This window comes from Eimeria acervulina, genomic scaffold, assembly GCF_000499425.1.
Source record: "Eimeria acervulina Houghton genomic scaffold, Eah_scaff11, whole genome shotgun sequence".
Taxonomy (NCBI): domain Eukaryota; phylum Apicomplexa; class Conoidasida; order Eucoccidiorida; family Eimeriidae; genus Eimeria; species Eimeria acervulina.
In genome coordinates, this window is record NW_013550385.1 from 19,332 (window position 1) to 44,285 (window position 24,954).

At 52.4% G+C, this 24,954-nt stretch overlaps 5 protein-coding genes across 5 annotated transcripts; 3 read left to right on the plus strand and 2 right to left on the minus strand.

The window, feature by feature from the left end:
• Positions 1–221: 221 nt before the first annotated feature.
• Positions 222–7,777, plus strand: EAH_00003080 (hypothetical protein, conserved; the record flags this gene model as incomplete). The annotated part of the gene is made up of 11 exons (XM_013397657.1): positions 222–3,900; positions 4,074–4,435; positions 4,550–4,650; positions 4,968–5,067; positions 5,157–5,225; positions 5,361–6,182; positions 6,285–6,630; positions 6,753–6,853; positions 7,102–7,259; positions 7,394–7,488; positions 7,608–7,777. The coding sequence occupies 11 exons, from the start codon at positions 222–224 to the stop codon at positions 7,775–7,777; spliced, it is 6,003 nt and encodes a 2,000-aa protein (XP_013253111.1).
• Positions 7,778–9,558: 1,781 nt separating this feature from the next.
• EAH_00003090 (lipase domain-containing protein, putative) lies at positions 9,559–12,558 on the minus strand (the record flags this gene model as incomplete). The annotated part of the gene is made up of 2 exons (XM_013397658.1): positions 9,559–12,258; positions 12,454–12,558. 2 exons carry the CDS (start codon positions 12,556–12,558, stop codon positions 9,559–9,561), a joined length of 2,805 nt encoding a protein of 934 aa, XP_013253112.1.
• Positions 12,559–18,372: 5,814 nt separating this feature from the next.
• Positions 18,373–19,382, plus strand: EAH_00003100 (CutA1 divalent ion tolerance domain-containing protein, putative; the record flags this gene model as incomplete). The annotated part of the gene is made up of 5 exons (XM_013397659.1): positions 18,373–18,468; positions 18,714–18,806; positions 18,935–19,033; positions 19,162–19,194; positions 19,335–19,382. 5 exons carry the CDS (start codon positions 18,373–18,375, stop codon positions 19,380–19,382), a joined length of 369 nt encoding a protein of 122 aa, XP_013253113.1.
• A 636-nt stretch (positions 19,383–20,018) lies between these two features.
• On the minus strand, positions 20,019–22,190 carry EAH_00003110 (vacuolar ATP synthase subunit e, putative; the record flags this gene model as incomplete). Its single annotated transcript, XM_013397660.1, has 7 exons — positions 20,019–20,157; positions 20,309–20,520; positions 20,619–20,775; positions 20,878–21,077; positions 21,309–21,370; positions 21,798–21,897; positions 22,182–22,190. 7 exons carry the CDS (start codon positions 22,188–22,190, stop codon positions 20,019–20,021), a joined length of 879 nt encoding a protein of 292 aa, XP_013253114.1.
• Positions 22,191–22,347: 157 nt separating this feature from the next.
• EAH_00003120 (programmed cell death protein, putative) lies at positions 22,348–24,621 on the plus strand (the record flags this gene model as incomplete). The annotated part of the gene is made up of 7 exons (XM_013397661.1): positions 22,348–22,502; positions 22,789–23,210; positions 23,440–23,479; positions 23,733–23,778; positions 23,904–24,097; positions 24,392–24,447; positions 24,554–24,621. 7 exons carry the CDS (start codon positions 22,348–22,350, stop codon positions 24,619–24,621), a joined length of 981 nt encoding a protein of 326 aa, XP_013253115.1.
• Between the last annotated feature and the right edge of the window lie 333 nt (positions 24,622–24,954).

Below are 24,954 nucleotides of genomic sequence, written 5' to 3' on the forward strand. Positions count from 1 at the left end.
CCCAGCGTTGTCGTTGCCTCACTCCCAGCAGGGTCTGTACCTAATTCTTGCAAGGTCCCATTGTAGTTTTGGCTCATTTGCTTTGCTGAAGCAAGCAGTTGTCACTTTTGTTGCTATCCCGAGCGCTTTGTGGTGATCGGCACTTCTCGCAGGGTGGCGGCTGTGTCTCAGGTGTCTGAGAGGGGCCCCTAGCCCTGCAGGGGCCTCGTCTTCCAATCAAAATGGTGGATTCCCCGTTTGCTGAGGAGCCGCTATCTGCAACTCAGCCAGCAACTACACCCGCCGGTTTTTCCATTGGGGGGGCCCCAAGAGGGGATGCCGCTCCATCTGTCCCTACGACGCTCGTCGTTGAGAGGGACAACAGCGCTGTCTCTCCAACCGCAGCCCTTAGTTTCCCTTTGAAGGCATTCGTGTCGACTATTAGCAGCATTAGAGAAACACAGGAGGGCACGGCAGCTGACCTATACCCCTCCCTCCTTCCCCTGCCAGCCTCCACGTCTGTGACTCACGTGCGCAGATCTTCTGCCCACAGTGGGGCCTCAATATCACCATTCCGTCTCACTGTCAAGGGCCTTCCGGATGACGGAGAAGGAAAGCATAGCAGTTCCTCGAAGGAGTCCATGGTCCAAGGCACCAGTGAGAACGTAGATCCCGTACAACTCCAAATGGAGCAGCAGCCGCAACAACAAGAAGCAGAAGCATCCCTGAAGAATGGGGGGTCTTCATTTGTAGCTTCTAGTGTGGAGCGCCTCGCATCATCGGGTCGTTCCAGTCCTCTGCTGGAAGAGGTAGCCTCGCCTCGACCACTTGAAGCAGCGCCTGTCACCAGCTCTACTCGTGCAGGGCAGCATGAAGCGGCGGCATTTATGCTTGAACAACGCATTGATGCAGCATGGCAAAAACATGTGAGATCCTGGTGTAGTACAACTAGCTCTGTGAACACTTCCATCTCGGACTTGAGATTGCGCGAGGAGACTCGACGCAACACAAAAAGAAACGCTTCCCCGCTTAGTGCCAGGAATCTACGTGCCCAGTTGCAGCGGCAGAGACAACAACGCTTCAGGAATAGCAGCAGCCCTCTACATCCTCAGCAGACAGTAGCGGCTGCCTCTGCCTCTGCTCCCACCACTCCCTTGCGGTTCCATGTAACCTCCCGGCCGCAGCAGCGAAGGGACGGCTCCCAAGGCGGCACGCCGCAGAGGACCGAACGTACAGGAGCAATAGCAGCTTCATCTGCAGCGACAGAAGCGCCCGCTGGTACAGCTGTCGCTGCGGCAGCAGCAACCCCAACTGCCGAGCGTCCCACCACAGGATGCAGTCCGGTGAGGAGCATCTTGAGAGTTGCCTCGGGGTCTGGGAATGCGAACAGTCTTTCTATTCGCCGTGTGGTCTTTACGCCTGTCCCTAAGTCTCAACGCTTGACTGCTGGTGAAGTGGGGGAAGCATCTTCACAGCTCGGCCAGAGGGGTGCTGCCGAAGGGGAAACCGCTCCGGGCATCTCTGCTACAGCACCAGTGGAGCCTGCAGGAACAGACGCGGATACGCCTGTGCCTGAGTGTGGCGAGCATCGATCATCCATGCGCCCAGATTCCGTCCCTACACTCGAACAGCAGCAGAATGAAGACGAGCAGCAGCAGTGCATCTCCGTCATCATCCCCACTGAACCTGCACGCCACTCCTGTGAAATCCTCAGGCGGGGCTCGGCAACTGACTCTCCCCACCAGCATCAGCAGCAACATGAGCAGCCACAGTCAGATGGGAGTCGTGATGAGTCTCAACAGTTGCAGCAGCAGCACAGCGAGGGTACCCAAGGAGATACGCCAAATGCGAAAATGCAACTGGGAGCTGAAGGTTTCCCAGTGGGTGTGGCTGCCACAGATGCAGCAGCAAGAACAGCAACAATGCACGCGGAAGCGCACGCGACGCGAACGGTTACGTTGGCGGAACCCGCATCTAAGTTAGTTTCGGCCATAACGACGGAACCAGCTGCGGATCTCGGCGTACGGTCTGAAGATACTGAGATAGCCATGAAAGTGCGTGAATCCGCACCTGCAGTACCAGAAGCAACGGTGGTTCATAGTGCCGCAGCAACGCCAGCAGAAGTGGGAACCTACGGCGGCCCAGAAGCGGGAACCAAAGAGCATAGTGCTGCACAGGTTCCGCGGGTCGCGTTAGCGACAGAAGTGCAACTATCTACGGGAGGGACAGCCAGCGAAGCTGAGTCTGCAGGACGGCCGTTCGGAGCTGAAATGAGCGATAATTCCATGGATTCTGTAGAGGCAGACGCAAATAGCGAAAGCGTTAGCTACTGCAGCTCTTCTACTCGTGTGTTGGTGGTGAACAGTGAAGGAGAGACGGAGTTGCTTCTTCGATCAGCTTCTTGCCTTGTTGCCCCGGCCCTTAGCGAACCTTTACACGCAGATCCAACTCCTCTACGGAAGGCCCCTCTCAGACCACCATCTGGGCCTGAGGCACGCTCAGCTGCAGCAGCAGCAGCAAGGGCCCGCTCATCGTGTCTTGGTGCATCTCCGTTTGCTGCTACTTCTGGCCTCCCAGCAGAAGCTGCTGCTGCCGGTGCTGTAGAGGACCCCTCAACAACAGCAGCGGCTGAGAAGACTCCTCAACAGATAAGCGATGAGGAAGTAGATTTTTTTCGTCTACAGGCTGCATCGGCAAGGCGTCTGTCGGTAGAGCAGCAACAACACGGGCAAGGTCCACTGCGTACTTCAGATGAAGATACTGGAATAGCGCCAGGCTGCGGATCGGGGATGCACCAAGAAAACTTGACTTACACAGGGGAATTAGATAGATGCGGGTCAACAGCAGTCCCTTCTGCTACTTCTGGCCTGGCTGCAGTTGAAACGCATACTGACGGGGGTCGCTCAAACCCGCAGAGTCAAGCTGCCTCTTGTGGCGAGCTATTGGAAAAACCGCAAGATCAGCAGCAACAAACTGTGAACGGGGAGAGGGAGCAGGACTCGCCTGACGCTTCTGAGACGTCCTCAACACCAGTAACACCATTTGCGGGTCCTGATCCTCTGAGTGGAGACGCGCCGCTTTCGCCCAGGCTGGAAGTCCCGTCAAGCAGAGGGATGTCGCGAATCGTGACTACTTCAGCAATGTCGTTCCTTCTTAGCGTACGGCATCAACTTGAGGCGGAGGCAGCAGTTCAACAAGACCGGCAGCAAGACCAACGGCAGCTGGAGCACCCGGGGGGAGATGCATCCTCCCACGACTTGCATGAGCCAGGCCTGTGCAAGGAAGGCGGCGAAGCAACGGAAGAGGATTCACAGGCGGTGCAGCAGCACCAGCAGCAGCAACAGCAGTTGGAACAGCAAAAGCAGCAGCAACTGAATGCCGAGGAGCCGCAGAAGCAACTCGACGAGGCCGCCGTCAGTCCTTCTAGCAACCATCAGCAGCAGCAAGAGGTAGACAGCGAGCAGACACCTGGCGAACCACACTCTGTGGCAGAGGCAGAAGGCGATGATGCACTGGCTGCCGCTGCTGCTTCGGCTATGGCAGGTGCTGCCACTAGCAGCCGCCGCAGCAGTGGTGCACCAAGTGAAACGCCATATTCTGAGGCTTCCCCCTTCAAATATTCGTCCAGGAACTCACATTCTCGGAGTGCAGACTTAGGGAGCACAAGCAGCCGCAGCAGCTGCACCAGCGTGCTTGTGAGCAGTGGGAAGACCATTAGTGCCAACGAGGGCAACAGTACCAGCAGCAACCCACCGTGGCGCGCACAATGGAGAGCATTAGACGCTCTGACGAATAGGTTGCTGCAGGGCTTGCCAAGAGCCCTAACTGTCATTGCTGAAGGAGAAGGTGGATCACCGGCTGCGAGGGAACCAGAGGCAGCTATAGCAGTGGCACCTTCCGCACCAGAGACAAGAGAGGCAGGTGCTGCTGAACTATATGGAGAGACAGAGCCTGTTTTTCCTCGTATTTCTTGGGTTGATTACAGAGAGGAACGTCTGCGAGAAGTGAGAGGACCACACCACTGCTGCAAGTGCAGGTGGTTTGCTGCAGCCAGTTGCACCTGCCAGATCGTGCTTCGGTTTTTATAAGTGCAGGGTATCCAGTGCCCTCGGGACAGCTGACTCTTGATTGCACAAGGCAGGTGCGCTGGTCTTTTGTGCTACTGCAGTTATGCGAGAAAGAAAGTCAAGAGGTAGCGGCGCAGCGCGAGGACATTGATAACAGCGGCATGCACGAGGGAAACGACGAGTCTTCGGAGGTCCACCAGCTTCTGAAGCGCCGGATCATGAAACGCGGCTTTGCGGTCGCTTCGTCAGCAGCAGAACGGCTGCTTATGCAGCCAGCGAAGTCAAGGGATGAATGGAAAGAGCTGTGTGAAGGGACAGAAGATTCGCTACAACGGCAAATGCGCCACCAGATTGACCCACTGGCTCAGCCGATTACTCGAGACCTACAGGTGTTACTTGCGGTTGTTGCTTTTCCTGCTTAAGGGTAGCAGAACAGCTTGAACAGCAGCAAGCAAGGCAAGGAACTGAAGCACTGCATGTTTGCGCCTTTCTTGTGGCCGCAGCAACTGGAGGAGGCGCTAGAGGCTGCAGCAAGCCGGGCTGAGGGAGCTGCGGAGGCGAAGCGTCTACGTCTTAGTAGGGAATCGTGGGAGTCGGGTTTCGTGTGAGTCTTCTGTCTGCTTTGTTCTGCTTCGTTACTGTTCGTAGGACTTTTACAGAGGGTGTGTGGGGGCCCACTTCTACTGTCGCTGCTTCTGCTGAACCGCACCATTTAACGAAATTGTGTATTTTTGTATGTGCTTCTGGTGTGGCGATGCTGAGCGGTGACCTGTGGAGATCCCGTGTTTCTGCACTTCTAGAGCTGTTTTTATCTTTGCCCGTCGGTGCTTTAAAATTGACCTTCATGATGGCTGCTTGCTCACATGTACATTTGACGGGGTGAATTACCTTAGTTTCACTGCCTGCTTTCCTTGTTCGCAGCGCTCTGGCGGAAGAGCGTCACGTTGCGCTGCAGTCTGCCGCCAACAACGTCGACTCTGCAGCAGCCTCATTGGGCGGTCTGCTGGAACAGGAGACACAGGTAAGAATGTGGCTGAGGGCTTTTGCTCTGTAGGGTCTCTGCATCGCTGCGGTTGAGGAAACCCTGCTTATCATCTGTTCGTTGCGCAGCTGGCGGATGAAATAGCGGCCATGAAGGCGGAGATCAGAGGCTTTGACAACACTAGCGACGACCTGCGGGTGGGCAAGAATTCTTATTTGAGACTTCTTTTACTACTTCAGCTGTTGACCCCTCACGCGTACGGCACCGCCGCCTTGGGGAGAAACGATGTCTATTCTTTTTCACCAGTTCATTTCCTGTTATATGCGTTGCAGCTTCTGGCAGATATTCGCCACAAGGAGAGCATTGTGAAGGCATTTGAACGGCTTAGTGGCGTCCGAATACAGCGAGTCAGCACTACAGGACTAGTCGCCGAGCTGGTTTGGCCGCGGTCCCTTCCTGCTGCGGCTGCTCTCCAAGTACCGGCCGACGATTGTGCTAGGGATGCACTCTCGCCTCAAGCATGCACTAGCAAGCTATTTAATCGCCTTTGTGGAGCGGCTGATTACCCCGCATCGTCGACGAGAATCACGATTTCGTGGAGTAGAGAAGAGACAAAGGAAACACAGCGGCACATGCAACCAGCTCCTGCCCCCTTTTCCATGGCAGCAGGAACTGCAGCTGCTGCAATTGCAGCCGAGCCAGCCACTCCGATTCGACAGCGAGTGCAGATCGTGAGGCCATGCCTTCCCCCAGGAGGTTTTTCCACCGACTCTGCAGTATGCACGCCGCTGTTGGCTCCTCACGGAGGAAGAGCGTACGGGGCGGATACAACAGCCTCAGCAGATGGCGCGGCTCCGTCTACAGCAGACGTTGCAGCGGGGCGTAAAGGTGGTGCCGTGCCTGAGTGGAACCAGCCGCAACCGCCGTCAGCTGCAGCCGGAGAACCACGATTCTTGCCCATAACCAGCTGCAAGCTGCAGTCTAGCTTCCCTGTCTTACGCGCTGTCGCCGCAGCTGCTGCTTCGGGAACCGCAGGCGGTGCAACAAATGCAGAGGCCTTGCCACCTCATAGACGATGGATGGCCACCGTAGAACAGCTACGCTACTTTCTTTTGGGAGCCGTGCAACGATCGCTGCAACACATGCTGGTGCAGGTGAGCTGCTCGTCTTGCTCCCCATAATAGGGCTTCTAAAGCCCAATGTCCTCTTTCCTGGTGGATCTCGAACTGCGTCGGTGTTGGTCTTCTGTTTTTCAGCAAGGATGTAGCCATGGCCGAAACGACGCGGCAGTCCGCTCAGGCCAGGAGACGTCTTATTTGGCAGGAGCCGCTACTGGATCTCATCTGCCCAGCCTTGGGATGAGGGGGCTTAGTGGCAGCGGCGATATGAGCAGTCGGTCGTCTACTGAGACCGGCAGCAATAGCAGCGGAGCAGAACCTGCTGAAGGCCGTCGCCGGCCTGCTGGGGATCCTCCCTTCCCGGATTTGTCCACCGTCAGGGCCTTGCTGCTGCATGCACATGCAGCTGCCGGGAGGGTCGCTCTGCTTCATGACCAGTTGCTCCTGCTCCTTCACGCCTTCACGAGTGTCACGTCTGTTGGCTGTACGTTTACTGTGGGCACGTGGTTGCAGTTGCTGCAGGAGCAGCGGGAGGAAGCTGCTTTCTCATTCGCGTGGGGAAGATTGGGGTGTGTTGTTGTCTTCTCTTGCGTTGTGGCTTGTCAGTTGATGACAGAGGAGAGGAGTCGTCGCTGCCTCGTCTAGTTTTCAAGACTTTTCTAGCGCCCTCCAACGACGAGTTGCCCGTGCTGCAGATGTGTCTTACAGTGAGGCTGCGGCATCCTGGCCTTTTCTTTTGTCCTCTTGTCACTGTGTTTATACATATGGCTGCAACCAAGGGGGAAAACTGGAATAATAGACTTTTAATTCGTGTCCGTGGGGTTCGAATCTATCTCTGGTGGGGATGCCGGGGCTGCCACCTCCGTCGACGCTGCTCTGGGATGCGTCAATCTGAAGTCCATGCTTAATTGACTAGCTTCGTTTTGGTACTTTTTTGGGTGCATTGCAAACTCAGATCGACTTAGGTGAAGCGCTTGCACGCGGTTCTCTATTGCTTGCGGTAGAGGCTGTAGAGGTAAAGTGTCTTTCAGCGCTTGACGATATGTGCACTGACGGCCAAGAAGCATGCAAGGCCCTGCAGAGCGCCTTTCAAATGCGTCTCGAGGCCTTGTGGTGAGAGCAGCTGCTTGGCTTCTGTTGTTGCTGCACAGCTGTGCCTCTTGCTCTACAAAAGACGGCCTCATGCTTTTCTTCGAAGTTAGATTGTACTGTGAGGCGTCGAGACTGTTTCGGCATGTGCACTGCAGGGACTCAGAGAAACAAACGCTCTCGTCCGAAGGGTGCATAAAGGCATTCTCTGACCAGGGACTCGTGGAGTGTCTGTACTCCGCATGCGATGAATGTAGGCTGTTAGCTCGCCCTAGTCGTATGAATGCTGCTGTTGTGCTAGTCAAGGCCGAGCCAACCATGGTACACCATCCGGCGCCCTGAGGTGCTCGTTTATGTTTGTCCTGCGTGCAGGTGGCTATTCCCGTGCAGTAGAAAACTGGCGACCAGATCACGTTGCAGCACCATATCCAGAAGGAGACGATTTTCTCTCCTTTGCTCTATGGGGATCTGCAGAGGCCGGAGCATTAGAACGATGGACAGAACTTCTGGAGGACGCTGGTATTGCGGCCCTTCCCTCATAGTATCTAGCTAGCACCATCCATCTGTCCAAACGTTCGAATGGCCGTTTTTGACTCCCGCTTCTGATTTGGAGTGCTAGGCTATTCACGACCGCCACGCTGCTGGTGGACTTTGATTACAGTGTTGAATAGTTTCTCAACAGGAGTTTATTATCCTTCCGTTCAGCTTAGATCCCACACTGAGCCGAGGCAGATGACTCCTTTCCCTTGCTGGCCCTGGCGAGGAAAGGCTGCCTAAATCCGGAGCTGGGTTGGAGAGACGCTAGGCGCATGCCCTTTTTGGACGCGTCTTTAAAAGGCCCAGCATCAATGCATCGACAATCCAATTGTCGCTCCCCCCTGGTGGCGGAGGCCTAAGGCTCCCACAGTACAGGATTACACCACGCAGGTCGCCCAAAACCAACCGCGTAAATTCCACTTTGCAAAAAAATGCCTCCCCTGTGCATAAGAACTGAAACTTGAGCATGTTACTAAACTATTACGTCAAGCGTGCTGCATATCCATGGATCTTTCGTGTACTGCTTCCCATGCTTTGCATAGAAATATAACCGGCATTACCCCGCGATGCCAACGCAGTATGTTAGCAGCGCAGAGGCGGCACTTGAAAACAAAGAGCGGTCTCCTTTAAAGAGCAAATGAACCGAAGCGAAGCTGTAGCCTAAACGTTACCCCATTGGCCACTGAGGCACAGCAAACGTGTTGGGCAGTCAGTAACGTTCCAGATAATTTGACCGGCCAGAGCCTGTATGCATTAAAAATAACAATCTGCAGAGTGTATTGTTTTCCTCTCTGTGAAGGCCAGCTAGGCATTTTGAGCCTCTCTTACTCGCCTGCAACGCAACTTCGGCAGATGTGTGTGCCGAATGAGCCTCAGAGATTCAGGCCCTCTATTGGTATCGAGAGGTTAATTGCAGCATCATCTGAAACAGTAGACTCCCGCACGGCTCGCCTAAGCCATCCACTTACAGGGACTATATTTACAAAACCGCACATCTCATCGCTAGCCAGGGTGTCACTGGTTACAACTCGTTCTATGCGTTTTCTGCCTACCTGAGGCCCTGTCATTAAGCTTACTAGCGTAGACGGTGTTGCGATAAATGCTCTGATATCGCTGTTATTGGTGCTGCGACTTTCATTTTCGGCTTTTCTGTGGGTTTGAATCGGGCAGCGAGATGCTATTGGATGGTCTCCTGTAACTGCACACAGCGGGGGTTGGTACGCAGCCAGCGTAGGGAAGTCTTTACCAAAACCCGACGCCCTGCTGCTCAACTAGTCACAACACAGCACCAACAATAAAGTTTCTAGCAACGAATAATGCACTGTTTGAAGAAGGTTCAGGGTGCGGGCATTTGTCCTCATGGGGTGCGGAGAGCAAACTACAAGTACCAACGAAGGCGGTTCTCTATTGGTCAGTGTGCATGCGTCTGCTCGCCACCCCGATTCGGTGTTTCGCCACCTGCTGACGCTCGCAATGTTGAAATACTGCAGGCATGACGCTCTTTGTTGACGCTCTTACTGCTAAGCAACGGCGAGATAGAAGAAGTGTTTCCTCGCTGCTTCCGCAAGAAGTATTACTCACAACTTGGCTGCCAAACGCAAGGGAGTCCTGCTTGAGGAGTGCACTCAACGGCAAATTAATCTTTGCATGGTTCGTGCATGGAGCGCGATGCGTCAAGATGTCTCACTTAAATGACTTAAGACACGCAACAACAAAACTGGAGCTGCATACGCATGTCAGTGCCGCATGCACTGAGGTGCGTGTGCAGGTCGATGTGGAGAACCGCTCACGACAGAAGAGCGGGACACGTGTCTGGTGAGAGTGCAGGATCCCACTGATTGGAGAAATCTGGCAACTGGCAGAGTGTTCGGCGTTCCCCAGGGTTGAAATTTGTGGCTAGCCAGCATGGATAGGAGCAGATGTGGTTGTAACTAACGTAAACGGGACTCACTCTGTTGCGCGTCGATCCCCCAAGCTCATCAGGCCCGAAGGAGACCAGGCCGTGGAAGTCCCCGTAGCCATTCGTTGTGGTGGTGCTTTCAGTTCTCCCGCTAGCTCCGTTCATTCTGGGAGTATGGGTTGCTAGCCGGAGGAAGTTTTTGGGAAGGGTTAGAGGACCCCTTGTGCCTGGCTTGTCGCAAGCGGGCATCTCTTTGCATGGCGTTCGGGGGATGGGGTCTAAAGTAAAAGCAACGTTGCGTCCGTTAACTCTCTTAGCCCAAGCAGCCGTGAATGCACTGTCTCCAGTGCGTGGTGCCCCAAATATAACTGCATCAACTTTCATCGGATAGTTTAAGGCAATGCCGTAGGCCATGAGGGCTGCCACTGCACCTCCCAAAGAGTACCCTGTTATTAAGATCCGACTCAAAGGTGTTTCAGGCCTGTCTACTGAGGCAAGATAAACCTGCAGCGCCGGCCAGGCGGCACTGAAGATGTGGGAAAAGCCAGCAGCTGTCCGTCCTTCTCCCTCTCCCAACCAATTGAAGGCGTGCTCCGCCTGACCGTTCAAAATCCACTCAACTTGTGTCTTTGTGCCTCTGAACGCAATAAGAACTTCGGTCCCCCTTCTTCCAGCAACAGCCAAGACATTCGTCCGATTTCCCACTCCAGGGGAAAGCGCTTTCAAGACTAACTCCGTTCGCCAGCCGGGAAGGAGGTCCTGTCCTTGTGGTAACACTTGGGGAGGCCCACGCTGCCACGTCGGTTTTCCTTCACTGCCTGCTGGCGAAGGACTTGCTGCGGGACCTGTTGACGTGCTGGTGGCCCTTGCTGCTGCTTCCTCTCCTCCTGATGAATGAGAAGGGGGACTTTGGGGCAGCCGTAAGGCAGGGGCAAGCTGTCCCGTTTGTGCCGCCGGGACTCCTGCTGGTTCGCCCGTTTCTGACCCCTCATCAGCTGCTGAAGAAGCTGGTACAGGCTTTGTAGTCGTCCCTGTACTCAACCAAGAAAGCGATGGAGGCGCACTTGAACTAGGAAGAGAGGCGCCTCCCCACAGTGAAAGGGGAGGTGGTAGTTGTGTTTGCACCTTTGGCTCGTTTTCTTTTTCTTCCTCGCCTTCTCGGTGAGCCTCGTCTGGTTGGGACTGCTGTTGGGTTTCTTCTTGCAGGTTTCGCCGCCGTTCCCCATCTGCAAATGGCTGCTTTATTGGAGTCTCTGCTCCTGGACCGCCAGGTGGCAGTTCGCGGCCGCAGTAGGCGAGTGCCCATATATCATCCAGACGAGTGAGCGCTTGCCACAGCAGCTGGTAGGTGGGCCCTTCCTCTGTAATGACCGCTTTGGGGATCTTCTTAGGAATGCCTCGAGTTGGATGGAGCAAACGCTTTAGCGGAAGGGAGAGGGTGTCAGCTTTGCCTAACGGCAATACTACTGGAGACAGAGGCGGTTTCCCGTGGGCCGTTTCTTCACTGATGGCCTGGCAAGGATCAAACCAGGCAGTACGACAAAGAATACGCTCAGTAAATGCTCCCAGAAGCCAGCAGGAGAGCTTTCGGTTCAAAGCAGATGTAGGAAGTGCTGCGCATGCCATATCTCCCAAATTTACACGGATGGGAGAGCCTTCAAGGGACTGAAGAATACTTCCCAAAAAGGAACCTCCCAGTTGAGGAGCTGTCCCGTGCGACTCGCTAGAGCGAGGTTGCTCCTGAAGTCCCTCTAAGACATTTGACTGGACTCGCTGCGGCACGAATACACGCTGGTTTTGTGAGCCAGCCCTTTCCATCATGCGGGGCTGACGCGACGGAGCAAAGAATTGGTTTGACCACAAGGCGAGATTTGGTTGTACCGCTGCACTGCGGGCCTTAAACCCCGAGCCAGTTTGCCAGATGAACTGCGGGAGCATAGGTGTTCTTGACGCTACTTCTACTAGCATCGTTTGCTGGGGCCGCTCTCTCGTTGAAGTTTCGCGGAACAGTAAGAGGGAATCTGCTTGCAGAAGCCGAGGAGCAGCAGGCACCAACGGAGTTGAAGAGTGCAAGCGGTTTGTCACTACTTTCAGGCTCTGTTGACCAAAGGCGGCGAGAAGGGGCAGGAGCTGGAGTTGCTGAAAGCGTCTGGCAACACTCATCAGGAAACTCTGGGATGGAAGCTCCTCAGTGCAATCCCTCACAGTCTCTCCGGCTCCAACAACAATGGTCACTGTCATAGGAACAAACTGCGGGAAAGAACTATGCTGATTTAGTTGCTGTGGAAGAGACTGTGATGCTGAGGAAACGGGAACCGCTGAGGGTGAGCCACGCAAAATCGAATTCGAAGAAAAATCTTCACCGGGCTTGTCCTCTGTGGTTAAGGCAGAAGTTGACGAATCCCCCTGGCCAGCGTCATCGGTAGTAGAAGAAGACAGGACAATAACTGCATGACTATCATCTGATACCTCAGGATCATGTTCGAGGGATAGCGCATGAGGGGCAGCTGCAATGGCCGCTGACACTGCTTGACCTGATGAAACGACATTAGGATCGTTTACACTACTGACGGGCTCTATTTGCTCCTGAGGCAGTCCAAAGTGCAGGAATGTGAATAAACAGACGATAAATGAGCGAAATCTGCCACAGTGGGGCACAAATGGCCTTGGGAAGACCCGGCAACTTCTGGAACCTCCGGGCTGCAGCATCCTATGTGAAGATCAGGCCGGCTCATGCATGCGGGCTCCCTGAGGTGACACTAAGCCAGTGATAATTCTCACTGCCACAATCGATGGAGCCTTCAAAGTGGCAGCCAGTCGCAAGGAGCCTGCCCAAGGTGAACGGCTTTGCTTCCCAAAACATGTGAACGCAGAGTTCTTGCGCATTCCGTTCCCATGAGGCGAAATAACAAGAAAACTGGTTGATAACAAGCAATTTAATACGTCAAAGTGGCGTTTCAATGACAATTCTCTGGTTACGGAATGCGATACAATTTAAACAAATATGGCTGGTCACCAGTCGGCTCCACCCAGCCCAGTTCGGCCGCCGGGAGCTGAAACTCCTCACTCACTTCAAAACAGAGTCAATCGCTGGTATATAAAAGCCAACTATCAGCTAAATGCGGAGAGTTGCTGTATGCTCCTCTTGCCTGCCTCTGCCTATAGATCGGGGCTTGCAGACAAATATGGTGTCGGCCAGCGGTCCAATGGCTTCTGCTACATTCATCCCCTAAATGCTAAATGTTATCTGTTTTAGCTACAAAAGCATTATCTAGATCATTTACGAGTAGTGTTTATGGGACTAATGTGGCTCTGTTGCTCTTAGTTATGGGTGTGCAGTAGCACCGAGCCCCACTGTAGCTGTCCGCTGCGGCCGTCTGCTGACGATAGCATTGCCCGCAGTATTAATATTGTCGATTGTTAAGGATAGCAAATTACAATCATGGCAACAAAACCGGACTCTACGAAACCTCTAAAATAGGGAGTTGCGGAGATATTGAGGATAAATGCAAAGCTTACGTTGCAGCGACAGTCTTCGATCCTAGCTGAGGATCCTCGCAAGCTGCAGTAGTGTCAAAATGCCCACTATAAGAGTTAACCAAAAGCAGATGCCCGCCTATCCAGTGTCCAGGCACTCTGCGCAGAAGGGTAAGATAGCGTTGGGCTGGTGCGGACAGTAGGCGGCAGCGGGGCGCTGCAATTCTCACGAGCTGCAGAACTCATATCTGCAGCTTCTGCTGCTACGCTACCCAAGATTGAGGCGAACTGAGCAGCAACGATGCATGCACTAACACTGTAGAGAATTGCTAGATGTTCATTTTGCCCTCAGGAGCTGCGTGCACGTGGACATGAATGCTTCAGACAGACCATGCTACATCTTCTCCACAAGCAGGAAACACTCTGATGTCCGTGGGCGCCGGAAAAAGCACAGGTGCACCGAAGGAGACCAAGGGGGTTTCATAACCCCTAACACAGGAGAGGAAAAGAAAAAGGGCAGGGAAGAAAGGGCAGTGGCATCTGCCAATGCTCTGCATTGCCCTCCTGCCGTTCACCTGCGCCGAGCTGCGGCCGGCCCAAGCTGGGGCGTAGCCAATTGTCATGTTACATGCTCTGTGCCTGAGCAAGCCGGTACACAGCGTCAAAGCACGGGGGCTCGAGGTTTGTCCGACAAGGCTAGAGGGAGGGCGGGCAACCACAATATGAGAAACAATGGAGGCGTTTTCAGCAGTGGCGCCGAGCTAGCGATAGGTAAAGAAAGCGGTGTAGAGTGCACTGGGAAGATAATCGAAGAGAGAGTATCTATGAAGATCTGAGACTCTCAGTAGGCCCAGCAGGGCAATCGTGCACAACGCTCTGCGTGCGACCCCAACTTAATGGCGTGTCGTGCTGACCTACGTTTGCTGCTGACGCTGAAGCTACAATGGCACGCTCGTGTTCTTGATGAATTACACTGCCCAGGCCTAATAAACGGACAGGGGTTGCCTGTCTTCTGGCCATTCAGTGGTATATCGTTCTTTTCTGTGACATCTGCGCCTCTTTTTTCGTATGCTCACGATACCAGCTTATGCTTTATAGGGATACTTTGAGGAAACTTTGTTTATACCCCGAACCGTTGTATAAAACCACCAGTAGTGTTAAGGGATGCACCCACGGTGGCGGTATAGCTCCAGTGTATGCCAACTCGTTGATCTGAAAGTGAACGGCAAAGCGTCCCACCCAACGCATGGAGTACTTCTTTGTCGGTTGGCACTCCTGCACGTTCGTAGATACCGAGAACCCACTTAAAATCCTGTGTTGCAAGTGGCAGCATGCATGCCATTCTTCCGCTTTCTTCATGCAGTCCCAGGGTGGTGCATGCTATGCCGCGAAGCCACCATGTGCGAGCAGCCGGGACTATCTATCAGAAACCACTTTGAAAGTCCCATCAGACAACAATGTTTTGGTGTAAAACAGGGGAGCAGCGGAACAACGGGTCAAAGAAGGCACTGTAGACGCATTGCGCACAAGGGAGAAAATCCAGCCACTGGTATAAGTTCGCTGGGTTCACAGTCGCAAATACTGTACGAGTGGTGACCATGTTATGACCAATATTAAACTGCATCACGGCTTCGTTCTAGAAGGCGTCAACGAGGTTCGGCTTAACGGCCTTGCACTTCGGAATACCGAAGACTTCTGAAGATGATTAATTAATACTTAGGCCACTCAGTATGCTGTAGAGGATGCCGAGCAGGGCCTGAGGAGCATGCTTGTTGAATCTATCCACAACAACGTATATGCTACCACAGCCTCAGAATAATAGTAAGTCCACTATGAAATTTATTGAGACGCCCGGACAGACGCTCCTATATACTGGACAACTCTCAAACTTTGAGAATTTTCCGCGGCATTTGCCGCTTGCATTGCAAACAACTGATGAATTTTTCATCAGCTGGAAGGTCCATCCTATGCCACCAAATGGACCTGTCCACCAGTTTTGCTGGTTGCTAACCCTTCCGTATCGGTTGAAGAATGACGAAAATGTTCCGAAAATCCTCTGAGCAAAGCGACGCTAGAACGTGTACCCCCTCTAACCGCAGCAGCTGCTTTTACTAGCGCTGAGTGGCGGACTTTCTCACTGCTCACCACACGCTCGCCCTCACCCACTGCAAGCCTAGGATTATCGCGTCTTGACCTGGTCATGCATAAGTGCTGTAGAATGGTAATTTGATCACTTCGTGAATTTCACCTGCATTTAACGCAGTGTGAGCGACCCTTGTGTCATTCTTGCGATGGCAAAAATGCCACAGTCCCTTTCACTGCAAAACGCTGCCCTACAGACTGTGCCAACGAATTGAGGGGTAGATGACCATTCCTCGCCAAGGCTTCAATTCTTAAGTTCACTTTGCAGCATATGTAAACTAGCTCTAGCTAAATATGGTTGCAAATAAGAACCTCGCTAAGTACATGTTTGGCTCGGGGCGAATATACAGGTTGAGCTTCCACCTTTTTGGCCCTATCGTTGTGCTGCACGTTGCTCTTCCCTAGTCGCTTCGCTGGTTTCCCTGATTCCACTCCCCGAAATCTGTTTTTTCGAGTGGCCCAAAATATCGAATTATGTGACCATGTTTGCTGCAAATAAAGTGGATGCTCCACCTGGTACGACTTCCGTAATATCTGGATGCCTGATTCGCCAGTTGCTGTCTGCTGTCTTTTTCTTCTGGTCGGCGCTTTATTCATATACCCGATAATGATAGGCTCTACCGGGGCCACTTCCACAGAATTTTTTCTCCATTCTCAACAAGACGGCGGAATCGGCAAGTTGTTCGCTTTTGGCGCTTAACCACTCCATCATCTAGGCAGCGACCACCGTTTTACCCTCATGCATATAGTTTTCTCTCCATGACCCTGCATGTTATGGACTAATTCTCTCCAGGGGGAAGCCCGGGGACAAATTGTTGATATTGTAGCTCTGGGATTACCGCTGGGATTCTGTTCGCCAAGGAATAGTCCTCAATTTAGTGCTCAATTCGTAGCTGCTCTCACAAAACTTCAACAAGTTCTTCCATAGCTTCCTTCCACGTCCACCTGCAGATAAACCTTTATCGCGGCGCATCCCGGAAAGCTTCCGCAGTCTGTATGTTCACCGCAAAAGTGGTACCCTTTCCCATATTCAACCACCCTTGTACCACCCCTTCAGATAAAGGCGATACCAGTAACAACTGTAGCGATTCATTTCTGAAGAAATGACACCTACAGGGAAGCAAGAAATTCCTCCTGTGACCCCGCATCACGTGCTCGCCATATTTAGACAGTAAGCAAAAGAGGAGACATTTGTTCCTAATTATTTTCGCTGTAATAACACTTTCAGCTGGCTGGGCTGTTCCTGTTCCTGGGAGAACGGCCGCCTAGTCGGTGGTTGTGTCTCCAGTTGAGGGCAGATCCTGACAATCTACATTAAGTTCTGAAAACTTCAAGGATAGTATAGATGAAGAACATTTACACCTTTTGTTCGAAAGCTCCTTCAGGATTAGTCAGTGATCTACGTGTGGCCAACTCGCTGAGTGGGCAGAATTCGTAGTTTCTCATTTCCAGGCGGCGCTACCAGGTACAAAGCGAGGCCTCGATCTTAACCGAAGGCCGTCGTGAGCTGCATTGGTGTCAGCAGACTTCACAAAAGTCAACAAGAAGCAGCTGAACTGCCCTTCAGTACCCAAGCGCACTGAATACAGCTCCGCAAGGGCCGGCAGTTGTTGTTGAGAAGAGGCTGCCTCTCATGCGTTGCCGCACTCCTCGTTGCAATTCCGCCTGCAAGGCAAACGCACACACAAGCACATGCTCCGTCTGATGCATGCACAAGCAGCGTTTGCAATTGATAAAGATCTACTCAGCCATCATTGTCCAACCTGAAAGCAAGAGGAAAAACAACCATCAATTTCAGGCAGAGCACGCAGCGCCCCGCAATGACGCGAGAAATATGATTAGGGCGCCGCTTTACCACATTGCACAGTGAATGGACGGGTCATAACTGCAACTGCTATGCATCTGCTTCTACTAGCACTACCTACACAAAACGGTCTGTTCACGGTGTTTTGTACGCAAGTGCTGAATGCTGCATGTGCGGCGCGGTTTGTTCGATACTCTTGCATGAACATTTGCTTGGCGTCAATAGGCAGCCTCCACGCAACAATGCTTTTCAAAAAAGCAAAAGAGGGGCTGGTTGTGCTTGCTCGTGAAGGTTCCTTGCAGCACTAGTTGCACCGAGTTGCGTTGTAGTCCATGCCAGGTACACAGCCGCTGGCACGTGGGCCGCTGTGCCCAGAGCGTCTGGGAACTGGAGAAGAAATCTGCATTTTTTTAGGATTTCTTAAATCTTCTGGCTTCATTGCAGCTCATTTGCTCGGACGGGGTCGGGGACTCGTTACAGGGAGTTCTTCCTGCTGGTGCAGTTCACACTCTCCAAAGCTCCTGACACTTAAGAGCTGACATTCACTAATCAGATAATTGGGCGTTCACATCTTAAGTTTGTTTCCTTGACAAAAAATGCGATGGAAACAAACCACTAAATGTGAGGCATTGAGCATAGGTGACCCCGCGTTTGTGGGGTCGCTTCGTTGCACGCGAAGAGGCTGCACACCAGGGAAACCAAAAAGAGTATTTAGTGCACAGGCGCAATAGACTGACGACTGACGTGTTAAGCTAAAAGCGACTGCAGCTCGAACCGACAGAACGTTGCAAGCCAGATGGACCAAACAGATCGGCCGTGGGATTGGGCTGCATGCAGGCGAGATGGAATTAATTCCATCAGCATTCAAATAGCTTAATTTTTTGGCGTTTTAAGCAGCAATCGTGACTTAGTTCGCGATGGCTGGGACGTCATACGCCGTTGCGACATTCTTTATTCTTTTCCTGAAGTACACTCCACACCTTCTGAGCTCCAACGCCATTCATGTGGGCGAAGTCAGCTTGCTCTAGTTCTTTGCGCCATAACAGCTCGACACTACGAAAAGTGTATTATCGCTACAGATCTGTGTAAATGGCCGGCGTTCGATGCACATGCTGAGCTGCCATCGGTCGCTTCGCCTGATTTCACCGTGTTCGCCGTTGCCCACAACTCGGTACAACAAAAATCCGTGCATCCATCTTGTGAAATCGAGGCCGAGTACATTTCCGCGTCTCATTCCACTAAATTGCCCTGGTCGCGCTTGCTCACGTGCCCTGCAGATGGAAACCAAAGCCCCTCAACGCGTCGAGGAGGCGAACGCTGCCGGTCTCGTCGTTGGACTTTCAACAGCACCCAGTAATGAAGAAGCACGGGCTGTGAGCCACCTCTACTTGGATCCAGAATTGCGCGTCCCCTATACCGCTCCCGTTTTCTCCGCACCCCATATGGGACACTTCAGACATGTGACCTTCAGTAGAGAATAACCCAGCATGACTGACACAAGCCATGAACACCCAATTCACATCAATGGCATACTGGCGATTAGCGCTACGGGCTTTACTGACTCTCATGTTGGAGTTTCCTGCTATCCTTTGCGTGTTGAATGTGGCCACTTGTGCAGATCGCAGAACACCTCGTCACGCAGCACCTCGCCGCATGCGTACAAATCGTGCCTGCAGTAGAAAGCATTTACGAGTGGAAGGGGACAATAGAGGCGCGCTCTGTCTTACCACACTTCATACGCCAGCAAAGTCCGGTTGTAGCGGTCGCCATTTGACCAGTAGAGGGTAGGTGTCTCGGGTGCGATGCAAGGCTTATTTTTTCTGTTGTGTAACGACGCAGAAAAGTTCCGAGGTTTTGATTATCATCAAGACACAGCGGGCGCACACCCAAGCAGTGGTGCAAGCAATAAAGGACATGCATTCTTATGAGGTCCCGGAGGTGGGTTCGACCACTGTGTCATTTGTGGAGGGCCTCATTATAATTTTGTGCCCTAGAAAGTACAATAAGCACATTCAAAATTCTATCGAGGGATACTGATGCGCTTTCTGGTTGTTTGCGGGTGCCAGGTGGTGTTCACTGACATTGTGGACGGCAACGCAGTAAGCGGAATGTGTGGGCATCTGAAGTCTACCCCTCAACCGCATCCTGCAATACTCCTGTAGCCCTAAATCCCCCGGCAGTTCAAAACCACTACAGTCACGCTGACATCTATATCTCATTTGTGTGCATCCCGACGCAGGACTACATCAAGTGGGCTCGAGCTGTTACCCAACCCAAGGGCACCTAAATCTTGCCCCTCAGTTCCCTGGGATTCTGACGGGTACCCAACAATGATGAGCGCAGAGGAGCCAGAATTTGCTCTCCCCCCATGGCTTGGAAAGTAGAAACACAACCGTGTCCTGTAGAAGGGTGCGTGCATCTTTCTTTTGAAGTTTTTGACTCACACGAAATGGGAAGTCTACACTTGTTGGTGTTTCTTTACTACTGGGCCGCACTACACATGCCCACTAGACATGAAGCGTTTTTTCCCCCGCGCAGGATAAACTGCAGCGGAAGCTTACGACTTCTAGGAGTCTCTCGGGCAGTGCACAGTTCGTATTCTAGTTCGGCTAGCTTATACCCGAACAGCCTACCCGACACAGCCCCTCACAAGCGCACCACCGGCTTCACCGGCATCACCGGCATCACCGGCTTCCTACTTATTTCGGTGTGCCTACGCCCAATCCAAACCCACGAAAAGCTTACGCAACGTGCGGTCTGGGTGTTCACTCATGCATAGTAGCAGGGGAACTGGAACAAGAAAAGCCTGCTAAGTCCGGTGTTCACACAAATTCTACCGGATAAAAGGGCTGACTGTGCACGAACTCTGCTCAGGCAACTCCCTCTGGTGATCCGTGCTTTATCACGTGTATAGGAGAGACTGTCAGTGCTTTATAGGAGTTGTGAAGAGGTGCATGCGAATCGCCGGTGAACACTCCGTAACAACCATTCTCAAACGCGCATCTAGAGTATTGTCGCATGATATCCTTCCGTCTGCAGTCAGCAATATAACGCCACCACAGCTGAGCACAAGCAGCAGACGAAACAGCTAAATGTATCTCAATTCAGCCAGGCTGCCCAACAACCCTACCAGCTGCTAGCATTACACGTGGTCCTATCGTGCCTCCAAACAACGGTAAGTCTGAGTACAAACCCCATGCATCTTCGACTAACCAGGAAGGCACCGAGCTATCGCCGGAAGGAGGAGGAGGGAGATACCGCCCCAACTTGTCAATGGAAAGCTTGACGGTCTTCTTCAGCCCCGCTTCCTCGTTGAGGATTTTGCTGTACTTTGCTGCAGCGGCCGGGAGAATACTTTCGACGACTGGTCGGTCCATTTCACGACACCTGATGATTACTTCAGATTCCAAGAGGCGTAACAAACCCTGAGATCGCAAATACATCACTTCCAGGTCCATAGTGGTACCTCTAGGATCCTATATGGATTGCAGGAACGGCATCCGACAATATGTCTAGTACTCACTTGCACAATGAGATCTACAAGAAGCTCCTTGTATCTGGCAGTGTCGGAACATATGGCAGCCAGCTGCTTTTGAGACTGAGCATAAACTTCGGTCACCACTTGTTCTTGAGCGGCAATCCGGCGGAGGCGTGCCTTGTTGATGGCTGTCGATCGGTCGCTGCGATAACACAGACAGATCCTTATACATGAGCAAATTCACAGGGCGCAGGCTGCGCATGATGAAGCTACTTCGACGTTTTCTTCTTAGTGTGGTACCTACATGGAACGCTGCACCTCAAGCTTTTTCGCTTTCTTGTCAAACTCCTGACGAATCTTGTCCTTCATCTGCTGAACAAGCTTTAGCTTCTCAATGTTGAAGTCCTCCAACGCACGTGCCTCTATTTCCTGGGCTTTGTCCTTGGCTTCGTTCAAAATGAACTTCACCATTTGCTGGATCTGGGCAAGGGCTTCTTGATCATCCTGCAGACCAACACATAGCCATCATTCAACGCGCCAGCAGATGCAAAACGGTCAGACGCTTTCTTCACAGGGACTCGAGATACACAGCTACGCGCTGCATAGTTCCCTACACACCAAAGCGCTTGTATGAGACAAACTGCTGGTGCACCTCTTAGGGGGTTGGGTACATCTCTTGCTGATATGCAGGAAAGACCAACCCGATGATGGCTTCCACTAGCCAGATTGGCTTACCATCGCCATTTTCGCCGTGTCTTCAGTAAATATCAGACTACACTTCACATGCCATCCACCCCCTGCGGAGAGTGGCACAGTTCGAAGTGGCGAAGACAGATGCCCACACTGAGAATGCCGTTTATTCTGGAAAAGCTGACCGTAGCCATTCAACTCTAGATATAATACAGTCGGGGTCAGGCCTGAATGAAACCCAGGACTCTGCAGGTTTCACCACCAACTACCGCCAGTGGCCACGGCTGGCGAACGAGCGTCCAGAACCCTGTCGTGTGTTCGGCTACGTCATGAACCATGGAAGCGAATAAAATTGGCTACCAAAAGCAAGTATAACTGAAGATGAACAAAAAGAACAGTTCGGTCGGTTCCATCAAGCAGCCAACTTCCCAGAAACCGCACGGCGCGAGCAGCCGGGAGCTGCCGGCGACCACGTTGGTGAGTCGGCGAGGAGAACTACTTGCTTCGTGCTTAGTTCAGAGACAGAAAATTTACCGGTTGATCTATGGGAAACCACAGGGGGTTGGAAACTCTGAAGTTCGCCTGGTGGCGACGCCGCTGCGCGTGGTGTGCCCGATGGGTTCCGTTGGTCGGCCTGGCAACCGGCATACAGCCACAACGTGAATGGTAGTAATATTATGCCAGGTATATTTCAACCTTCTACAAGAAGAGTTACTCCAACCTTTAGAGTGAATCCTTGGGCCACAGCGAGAACGCTATTTCAGCCTCGGAGTGGCAGGGCTGTCCCGCCGTTTGCGGGGCTGTGTCCCTACATGTGCGCTAGTAACAGGAGTAATAACGCCGTAAGGAAAATCTAAAAAAACTGGAATATTTGGAGGCGATGTTTTGCTTGTTGTAGCACCGCGACATTGTTTCTACAGGGTGCATCTGTCTGCAATGGTTTTGGACTCGCTCGTGTGAGCTGCTGCAAAAGTAGCTTGAGGGACTATTGTTGTAACCACCAGCTTTTTGTTGCCCTACTGCCAAATATCCGCTTGTCAGCGGGACCGTGCAACATTGCGGTGAAGTATCTGAGAACCGAAATATGTCAAGTGAAGCGCATGTACTCATCGGGTTCGTCGGCGAGCAAGTTCCTGACGACGACCAGACAGCAGCAGAAGCCCTAAGCAAATTTGGGGGCCGGCCGGTACGCCTTAGCTTAGCGGATTCGGTTGTGAACAACTGCGCAAGACAGAAAAGGTTGGGGGCTGGCCTGAATAGGAGGGTAGTAGAGTGTAAGGAGGAAGGCTGTATAGTATCGTCTTCATGCAGGTTTGGATCGATGGCAAAGTTCCGGATGGATTCCCCTTCAGCTGCTCTCTCTGCGGTACGGATCTTGACTTTGTTTGCCAAATGTAAGCCTTCCACCCCCGCTCCAAGGAGATGAAGGAATATGGCTACTTGGAGCTTCTCTGCTAACCCATCTGCGTTGCTTCCCCTACACAGTGAAGAAATCGAGCACATATCTTCTGTTAAATCTTTACAGAGCAACCCCATACTGTGAAAACAAACGATGCCTCTACCTTTTCGGGTGTCACAAGCAAACGGCCTGCGGAAGGAGACCTGACTGCTGGACAGTGGTAAGAGGCGTTGTAGAACCCCCTGCCACAGCCCAGGCTGAAAAGCAAGTCCGCGAGAATTCATCTTACTTCTCAGCGCAAGGTTATGGCGCATTTGCCTCCGTGGAACCATCTGATTGGCTCCAAGCGGCGTTTGGCTACGGGGCCCGTGCTAGCTCTGGCAATGACAACTGCTGCCGGAAGAGTGAGGAAGCCTGCGGACCAGAAGCAGCGTCTTCACAATCAACGGCGCCGGCTGTAGTGCAACAAGCGGCGAGTGAACTGATGCCGTCTTTCTTTGTTCGCATTGAGCATGAACCTCCGGACAATTCCCAATTCGACCCCACAGGTGGGATGTGCACCTAATAACACAGCGTAGCTTGCATTGCCTCAGGACCTGGTGGCATAGTAGTGGCGTGGTCTGGCTTGGCATAACCGACGAAAATCATAGATTTGGGAATATTCAGGTCCAGAAGTAATTACAGTACTCCCTAATTATTCACATCCTTGCAACGGAGGGAGCGTAGCAAACCCAGCCTTTTACAGCTTTACAGATCCATGCCGAATGTTTTGTACAGGAGTGCGAGCACGTCAGTTACAGCTGGAGTACGAACAGCGGTAAGCCATCTTTAACTCTAGGAGCATGCCTGCATGGTATGCCGGGCACTTATACAGTCAAAACGGCTGGCTTGAGTGTGTGGCGCAGCGAAGCACAGGGTTCAGCGGAAGATACAGAAGGCAATGAGTGCGTTTAACACTATTTCCGTTTGCCGAGAGAATGCTCGCGTGTTAGAAGAGGACATTTACTACTTCCGTGAGGACCATGCTTGATCGTCCTCAGCAGAGTGTAGTGCATTTGCTATGCGTGCAGAAACAGCATCGCTGAGGCGGAAGCATATGAAGAAAGCCCGGACAAGGTAAGTTTGCAATATAGTATTTGAATATTCTTTGGCATGTTCATCAACTGACCTAATAACTACCGCATGAAGTGGGGATGTCATTCACGAGTTACCGAGGGCTTGGCGTCTCGTGTTGGTCCTAGGTTTTTCTCAAGCTACAGAAACGCCTATCTAGGAGCCCTAAGCAGGCGATCCGGTACAGCTTTGGAGGGAAGCCTCTGTTCATTTATCCCGTACCAAAAGGAGAAGCAGCAGTTCCTCCTTGCCCTCATTGCGGCAGCGATCGAGTGTTCGAAATGCAACTTGTTCCAGCTGCAGCTGAAGAAATTGAAAAACGGTATGCTTCACGTATGCAGCCTCAGCAGTTTGCTTTGTATGAGAAAAATGCAGGCGCTTCCTTGTAGGCTAAGTGCTTTGCATCACAGGAATACAGGCCATTGTTAGGACGTTGAACGTTTATTGTAAGTGCAAAGCCGCCTAGAAGAAGCTTTGTACTTCCCAATAAACGGAAACCGGCTGCGTGAAGTACGCGGCAATTTGACGTGGTTGTCTTGGAGTTAGAAGCGTTCTTTTGGTGAAATTAGGCGGCATCCAGGCTTCTTGAGCTTGCTGCCTGTCGGTGTGCGTGTAGACGTCATTCGGCCGGGGCAGCGCCTGTCGAGTGGGGAACTGTGGCTGTTTTTACATGTGAGTTGAAGTACAATCTACGGTTGCAACACACTCTAAACTGGGAGGCGATGGCCCTTCGGCCTTTCGCTCTCAGTTCACTCTGAGGGTGCTGCGTTTTCTGTAGGTAGGAAGGACTGCACTCCTACTGCCATTTACACCGTCGAGCACGTCATTGTGCAGGAAATATTATGAACGTTTCTTTCTTTGGCGAAGACGCCTTCACGAACATATGCAAAGCTGATCGTCTAGATGCTGCGTGCCAATTTGAGCGCAGCATGACTGTAGCTTGTCTTGAGCACCCACGCCAGTGCTATGACGACCATCCACCCGAAGTATGCAACAACCCAGTTGTTTGTCAGGGGTACACTTCTTGAAAAGGGGCAAGTTAGAGTGCGAAGCTTTTTCTTCCATGCAGGTCCACCTGACTTAAAATCCCCCCGATCTTCAGGCGGTGGTGCCCTGAAAGTAGGCAGCCACTCATTACGCTGCTCACTGGGGTGAGGGCTGTTTCGTTCACAACGCAAT